At 24.8% G+C, this 9,402-nt stretch overlaps 1 protein-coding gene across 2 annotated transcripts in view; it reads right to left on the minus strand.

Moving 5' to 3' along the window:
* The window catches only part of LOC112598191 (protein-tyrosine sulfotransferase), a 95,385-nt gene extending 93,131 nt beyond the window's left edge, over nt 1-2,254 (minus strand). The window contains exons 1-2 of one of the 2 annotated variants that reach the window (XM_025344587.1): nt 1,968-2,254; nt 1,765-1,885 (exon numbers count right to left, since the gene is read on the minus strand). In XM_025344587.1, the coding sequence (XP_025200372.1) occupies nt 1,765-1,830 (66 nt within the window). In that variant the 5' untranslated portion in view covers nt 1,831-1,885; nt 1,968-2,254. The remainder of the gene's footprint in view (nt 1-1,764; nt 1,886-1,967) is intronic. The other variant, XM_025344586.1, reaches the window with a different exon arrangement.
* Nucleotides 2,255-9,402: the final 7,148 nt, after the last annotated feature.

Raw genomic sequence — 9,402 nt, forward strand, 5'->3', positions numbered from 1 at the left:
GTCAATAGTATATTAATAAAAAATGAAATAAAATACTTGTTTCTAATAGATAATAACAGTAAAACTATTAAGCGTTAAAAAAATCAAACATTCATAGTTAAATTTTACAGTTATTTAAATAAGTAATTTATTGATACGTCAGGTCTTTGTTAAACAAAATAGTCCAAAATCTAAGGTTGACAAAATATAAATCATAAATATTCATTGAAATATTCATCATAAAACAGAATTACCATTGATTATAGAATAATCAATAATCTATTCTATAATCAATGGAATTACTAATAAAAATGAAAATATATGCATTTAATTAGATAAGGTGTAATGCATCATATGATATGAATTTGATACATAAAAGTATAGTAAGTAGTATAGGGGATTTCATAATAAGCATAGTGAACCACTATTAGTGGTGTAAAAATAAACCGTGAACTATTTAATATTAAAACAATATTTAACTTTAAATAAATAATAAAGCTTATTAATCCTACACCTTGCTTAATATTGAAACATTTAACAAATTGGACATAAAATCAATCTACCCAATTTTAATTTGATTTCTTGTAATTCACCTTAATTTGTATCATACAATTTACAGAAGCATAAAGAGAAATTAATTTCAATTTCATAATATTAAATATTTTAACAAATAAATAGCAGTTATTCTATTAATAACACAATGCTCCTACATAAAGTTTTGCTTTAATACACTTTAAAATTATCAACTTACAATATAATAATAATAATAATACTGAATATACAAAATGTTTAAGAAAATAAGCAATGTGTTTCATAAATTTGAGATCTTAAATAATACATGTTTTAATAGCAATTTTGAAGATTTTAACATATTTCCATAGTAGCAATTGAGTATTGTACTGTTGATGAATATATTAGTTATCATATTCGTTATGTACACCATTCTGAAAAAAAAAATAAATATTTATTATTCAATAGATATAATCATAGAACGGATAAAACAAAAATATAAACTTCAATTGTATATAAAAAATAAACATATAAACATAAAGAACCATGCATATTTAGTAAATATATACTAGAAATATTACTTCATGCAAAGGAATTTTAGTTAGATGATATTATATTAATATAGTATAAATTGGTTTAATTTGATGGAAAAAGTTTTATGAAGTTTAATTAATTAATTGTTACAGAGTATGAGATTAAAAATTTAAATGAAAATATAACTACATTATACAGTAATAATCTACATGCCGGCTTACCAATATTGCAATGTAGTGAACGCTGTCAGTAATAAATCTGCTTTCATGTTTGCTATAGAATTGGATAAAAAAAATTTACAATGCACATTCAATCACACTAACACTTGATTTAAATTGATAAGCTAATCACTTGACAGTTATTTACTTCCCAAGTCTTGTATAGTTTACAAACAGACAAGTAGCCCAAGTTGTTTGGCCACAATATATAGCATAATTATTTTATTACCCATATGTATTAATATTAGACAGCTAGATACAATAGTCTAAGATCAAATAAATAGTTGCAAAGTGTGTATAACAATTTAATACATTTAATTTTACCAATACCATTGTATAGTCGCCTCTATATGACCCATTTATTATGTTTTACGCTGACTTACTATAATACCTACCTACTTTAAATACAAGTCTTAATACTACACTGCCATGAGGCCTACCTAAAGCATATCTTGAGGAACGGAAATTAGTGTAATATCTAAATTTTGAGACCAAGATGGGAAGAGGGGACAATGGTGCTTACCTTAAACCGAGTTTTGATCTGTGTCATAATTTTGTCCATTGTGGTGGCCGCATTAGTGTCAGTCATAGGTAACCGGAAGGAGAACAGGTTTTTTGTCCTGTCACATAACACATTCACATTACTAAATAATAATTAATTTAATAAATCAATAAATCCATAACTTTTTTTTTTTTTTTTTATTGAACCAACAGAATTCTACTTACTAGTAATACTTTTATTACAACTATGACCACAACGCTGCATGTCCACAACACACCAACAGGGGTACGATCCCGACTGCGGAAATAGAGTAAAAAGTAAAATTTGCGTTAACTAGTGAACGAGAAATTATCTAGTGACTTTCGGTCAAAAATTCAAACGCGATTGTTGAAAATCAAACGATAACAATAACAAACACACACTTGGCATTATCACACGTCCTGAGACATTCGCGTGTGCTCTGTGGTGAAATCGGCCAACGAAACGTTTTGCTCCGGACCGGTTGCCAGTGTGACCAGGAACGGCGAGACGATATAGATATTATATTATCATTATAGTGTTCACCACGCTCTCCGCCATATAACTATGGCACTGCATCAACCAACGACGATGAAGACGTTACAACTACTAAGTAGGTAAAGTAATTAGACTAAAAATATTATTGTTTATCACGATTGATTGATTCCGAAATTCCGTTTGCTCTATATCCGTTATAAATTATATATATTGTGTGCGAGTTCTGTGTAATAGCGTCGTTAAATTACAGAGGTAGCAATTGAACCCCCCTGATGTTATCCTAAAAAGCTAAGATAAAATTTTATCACCTCCACTAAAATTGAATCCTTTACATTTTTGAAGTTGTAAGTATGATGTTATTTTCTTTAAATATTTGACATTTAGACGCATTATTGAAATGTATATTATGTAACAAAAGTATTATTATTGAATTTTTACTCATTATTTTAAGCTAATATTTAGGTTACATAATATATTATTGTTATTTGTAAGTTCTCCGACAAATTTGATTGACAATTCAATAAAAAACCCCATACTGATATAAAATTATCAATTTTAGATTTTGAGCAAACCGATAAATGTATTAATTTTACTATGAGTGTGGTTTTTTTTTTTTATGGATGAGTATCTACACCATAAATTGTCAATAAAATGATTTAATTTCAAAAAAAGTGGGAGATTTTAGATATAAAATTGAATCTTGTTTGTAATTTGAAGAAGTCAAACTTAAAAATTTCCAGTACTCATTTTTATAATCAGGAAAAACAAACAAATAATTTAATTGTTTATTTTAATTAAATAAATTTAACGAATTTTATTATATTATTATTAAAATATTTTAGGTTATTGAATCATTGAGAAATTAGTGATTCGAACATTGGTTATAGTACTTACTTCAGTCTTGATTACGGATTTATAGACATTCTTTTTCACTTTTCTGTGCTATACAATTTTAGACTATACTATTTTTATATAATTAGGCTCTATAGTTTATATACGATTTGTCATTATTTATTATTAACTCCTATTAAAACAAAAATACCTCATTGGAAATTAATTAAATTAATTTATTAGATAATTTTATTAATAATTGCATACCAACTAATATATCTTAGTCTATTATATTATTTAAGATTTTTAATAAAATGTACACAAGTAACTGTTTTCCTATTGAGTTTATACCCATTAGATTAAAATGCTGTTTTAATGAAAATATTGCCTATTTATTTTGTATTTAAGTGTAGTAATATAAGTACATACGAAATTATTGAAATATTAAAAATATAATATATTGGTAGGTAGTGTTTTTTTTTTCAAAAAATATTTTTTCATAATCTGGTAATGCTTTATTTTATTTTTACCTCTCCTTTCATCCCTCCATCCATACATATAACAATTCCTTTAGCTATTATTTCCATAAAAAAAATATAAACAAAAATATTCCGTCGTGGTTTTAGATATTTTGTTGATACTTAAATACCGGAAACCTATGTCATTGCGAAAATTATTTTTTAGCCAAAATAAAAATATTATTAATTATTTTTGTTAGTGCATGTAGTAATAATGATAAAGTCAAAGCTAACTTTTTGTATAATATTTACTTTTAACGCATGCTGGATTTGTATTATAAATTATTAATACTAATAATTTTTAAATATAATAATTGTTGATAAATAAATATTATTACTTAGAGAGTATACCTAGATTAATCGTTTAACTACAAAAAATAATTACTATTTAAGTTGAACAATTACGTTGTAATATTTAAAGTAATTTAAATTGATCAATACTCTATTGGGCAATCTAGTCCAGAGCCTAATCGTAAAAGTCCTTAAGATCTATTTAGTGATTAACAAATAACAGAAAGCTATGTAAACACATCGTTTAATAATTCTTATTGAGATAGCTCAATTGTAGTCTATGAATGATTTATTTAATCATTTCATGCAAACTTAAATTATATAATATCGTTTTAATTGTTAATAATAAATATTCATAAGCATATAAAAAAGTTATTTAAGTTATTTTTAGTTACTTATTACTTATTAGTTATACAATAAAACAAAATATTTGAATTTTCAATAATTTGTTATAAATGTATTTTCAAAAATGGTTTCATAAAACCATTTTTGGTTAGAATATCGTATAGCCGTTATACATACGAATACAATTTAATCATTAATTTAATTATATAGTTGTATCTTTATCAGAATTCAGAGTCGTATTACAGCATGTAATTCCATATAAACAGTATGTTTGTTACTTTGTTAATATACCTATATATTATAGTTCCTTCTATAGTCATTAATTGCATTTGTATAAAACGTAGCTTTCTAGGTATACCACAATATATAATTAAATAATAATTCCCAAGAAAAAATAGAGCTAATATAATACATTATTACGTTTCTTTAGATGTTGATACTCTATGATATTTTAGTATATGTCTTGAAAGTTGAAGTGGTTAAAATAATTTTATATTGTATTATTTTGTGTAGGGAATTCAACTCTATACATTATATTATGGTATATTTCATAATATTACACACTGTATAGAATATTATTATGGGTCCTCAACTGCAGTATATTGTAGAAACAACTTCGCTAAGTTTTGTTTGTTTAAAAATTAAAATTACAAACGATGTTTTCTGTCGTTAAAACACGTCCCGTTATACTTTAATTTATTTTTTAATAAATTAAAATATAAAATTATGATCATACGGCTATACAGATAGGCAATTTTGCTACATCACTGTTTCGAATCTAATATTTTGCTAGTTCTTCACACAAATATGACGATTGTTGTTAAAAATATTATTTATTATAAGAACAACACATTTAACTTTTAAGCATGATAATAAATAATAATTGATAAGTAAAAAACTATAAGTATTGTCAAATTTAATAACTAATTAGTACGTAATACGTATACATCTAAAGACTAAAACGACTGAATATACAATTCCAAATAATTGGGAACGTAAAAACATTGGAGACGAAATATATAGGTTTTACTATAGTATCATTGTAGACGTTGGACTCGTTTAGCAATTTTATTCCATTGTATTTTAATCGAATTAAGACGAACGTTTGATCTTTAAGAATTGCATTTGATACGAACGATTCGTTTGACAAGTCTTTGCTGATTAGTAGAAAACAGACAAAAAACTTGTTTAATAACTAATAAGTCCCTATTTTCTTAATATCGATGTAAAATTAACTTTTGTCATTAAAAGGTTATAAATTATTCTAATTTAAAGTGGAAATTCCATCCAATGGTCTGTGATATCAGCCACTTACTATTCACCTGTCCCAACCTATCAACAAATCGTGACCACCTACTGTCCCTTTTGAACTCCTCAAATATCCCTTTCGATATCATAAACATTTTCTCAAATAAACAAAAAAATATCATATTAAATATATTATTTTTTTTTAACCATACTAGCTTTTTAATTTAATTATATATTGTTACTATTTTGTTTTTTTTTCTCTCTTTCTTTCTTTTTCTGTATATAACTACTATATTATACTAAACAATTGTTGAAACTAATTGTTATTACAAAGTTTAAATAAAAAAAAGAAAAAAAGTGGGCATAATATTTATATAAAAATCAGATAATTTAATATCAGTATTTACCACATAATACGTAAATACAGAAACGGAGAGAAACTGTCTGTCTCTATTATTAAAACAAATTAGACTCGTAATACTAGTCTTTCGTTAGATAAACGTTGCTCTGTAAAAATGAGATTATTGTCTATATAATATATTATCTTCAACTATATCGAAAAATTCCAAAGTTTATAATTTGATAAAAATACACTTATTTATAATTAAACATTTATGAAAAATACCAAATTCCGTGTCATACATATCTAATAATTACATTCTTCACACTGATTCAGTTCTCAAAATAGACTAGAATGGCGGTCCAATTCATAACGCGAGCTTTTGTGTTAGTGACAGTTAATTAAACTATAAAATTTAAGGGTTCCAGTTCAGATTAAGTAAATATTTAAAAAAAAAATACTTAGGATAATGTTTCCTACAGTATCACAATCAAAGAGATTAAAATTAACATTTTAGTTCACCCAAATTCTTTAAAATCAGATCTCTTTTCTCACTCTTCCATGTAAGATTACCCCTCGCTAAAAGCGTAATTACTAATTAGCTACGCGATTTCCTAAACATAAAATTGAGAGAAATAAACATAATAAAACCCTTTCATGTATTACTGGACGCTCCCTTCACTCAAGTCGTGTACATTAAATGACTATTCTATACGTTTATTTTATCTTTTATATCTGAAACTAATGGAAAGTGACTTCTTGTTTTTTGAGAAATTTCACAACAGCTCTGTAGGTGATATGACGTGTTAGTTTGCAGTTTAATCTACTTAGTCAAGATTTTTTACATTCGAAAACTGAAGTTTTACTTAGTTCATAAATATGTTATACACACATTTTTACCAAATGTCTTTATAATCTCGGTTTATATTTACGAAAAAATGCTCTAAATATTTCGAATCTTTGTAAGTTATTATAGGTATAAGATATTTTCAATTTGTTTAAGTTCTTTTATTCCTCAATACCTAAATGTTAATTAAACATTATTAACTGAGTTTAAATGCTTGAAAATTTAACACAAAGCTTCTAAGAAATTTTTTATACTCAATTTAATAAAAATCGAAAATGTATAGTCACAATGTTTTTTTATAAACTTTTAAAATTAAAATTTTGATAAAATTCTTTTAAATCCAAAAAAATGCAAACTATTTTGTGGTTAGAAATTCATAGGAAATTTTCTTTTTATATTTAAGTTTTTTAAAATATAATGCAAAATTCATTAGAAGTTCATACTGAGACTATAAAATCTAAAAAATGTATAAAAGTAATTATTTTGTAGAATTTCAAGTTATTTAAATGATAAATATATTGATGTTAATTATTTTGTTATTAATTAAAAACATTATTCATGGAACTTAAAACTTTTACGTATATCATATTATTATTAATTTTACTATACGTAACAGCATATTTAATTTATTTTAAAATATTATCTATTTACACTCTTTATTGTATTATAGAAATATATTATTAAATTTTGAGTTTTATTATAAGTTAATCTAATATGATAAAAATGTTTATTAATTACTATAATACTAATATTAAAAGAGTGCAACATTTTCGAAAAAAATCATGTTAACCTACCCAGTATTGAATTCAGAAATTTTTTGAGGAAAAGGGCACATTATTTATATTTTAAGTAAATTTATTACAAATTATTTATAGATTAATATAAAATATATAAATAAAAAAAACATGTATTAATATCTAAATATTACAAATCACATTGAAATTTTCTTTCATGTTTTTTTCGCGAATATGCCCAATACCGCTTCTGGGGTTATTACTTATCGCTAAATATTTAATCAATATGAAGCATTTTTTCTAATCCATTGAGTCTAATCTGATTCATTGTAGACCTTTAATAGATTTGTATTTGTTTCAATGAATTGAATAATCGTTCTGAAGTTGCAATTATATTTATAACGGGTATAATACATGATATTTTTAGAAGGCACTCAACATGGGCATCCCGGAGGGGGGGGCAAGACGAGGCATTTGCTCCCTCCTTGAATTTTAAATTTGTCATCTAATCGTAATAATTTAATGTAACAATGACGAAACATTATGAGGTACAATAAATAAAATGTATAAAAAAAATCTTCATTTATTTTTAAATTCATTTTGCCCCCTCATACAAAAATGTCTGAGATGCCCATGGCACTCAATGTTAAGAAACATAAATACCGTGAGGTTTAAAATCCTTTTTTCCTTTTTATAAGTTAATGATGGTAATGTCACTAATTTTCTTAATATCAACTGCAATATCCCTCACCAGATTTAAAAAATACTCATTCCTACAAAAAACATCTCTATATTTTTGACCATAACATATATCCATGGATGATATTCAATGAAACTGAAATTAACGATTTTTGTTTCCTCGAGTAATTAGTGTAAATGACATAAAATGTTATATCGTTCTTGATCTGATATTTTATACCAATATAGTTCCTTATACCATTTATGATATACATTTTAATAGACGTAGTCGATGTAAAATATGTATTTTAAATTGTACATTTTGTCAGTTTTATTTTCATTTTGTATATTTTGTTCAATATTATTAACAACTTTGTTTTTTTTTTTTTTTTTTGAAATAAGACAAAATATATTTTTTTGTTTTCGTTTATTATCTATATTACCTATTAATTGTTGACATTTAAAAATCAAAAATTACAAAAATAATTAAAATTAATATTATTATGTCAAAATGCTATCTAATAGTATATTGTCTCTTTATTCATAATTCATTAGAAAGTAGTTATAATATAGTTCATATTAATAAAGGATCTTAAAAATATGGGGATATCCCGAGTGCATCCAGTTTTTAATTTTTACCTTTTTCATACCCCAAGTGCACCACAATTTTATTGACAAATTATATTGAATAGCCCTAGTGCGTCTCAATTCATATATGAAATGGACAAATTTTATTAAATAGCCTAGTACATCATCAGTCCTGAGCCAACGTGCAAAAAAATGTCATGCAGTGAATCATCGAAAATTATCAATTACAAAATAATAAACTATCAAGACTAAATTTTGTCAAAAGAATGGAACTTAAATATCAGCTTATATATTATATCTGTACTAAAAAAAAAAATTAAATAATTAATACGCTCACCAAAATTCAAGGATGTAAGCTAAAATAAAATGCATAAACATAAATAAGAAAACAAATAATATTTTTGAGGTATAAGTCAGTTCACCTCTTCGTGGTGCACCCCAGGTAACCCTAAACGTACTGGGGCACATTAGGTCTATGTCAAAAATATGACATTTTTCTTTGAACTCTGATGATACTTTATTTCAGATGCACTCAGGAAATTCTCCGCAGTTATATAAATTATAGGTATTCAAATAATAGGTAAATTTATACGTGAATTCGTAATTGAAATAAAATAAATACTCACATTTTAATTATATGGATACTTTCTAGATATTTATTCGTGAACAGATATTGGAAGTATTTTGTGGAAATTTTATCGAAAAAGCTAAAATTCGTTTACC

This window comes from Melanaphis sacchari, unplaced genomic scaffold (assembly GCF_002803265.2).
Source record: "Melanaphis sacchari strain LSU unplaced genomic scaffold, SCAv2.0 Contig45_pilon_pilon, whole genome shotgun sequence".
Lineage (NCBI taxonomy): Eukaryota > Metazoa > Arthropoda > Insecta > Hemiptera > Aphididae > Melanaphis > Melanaphis sacchari.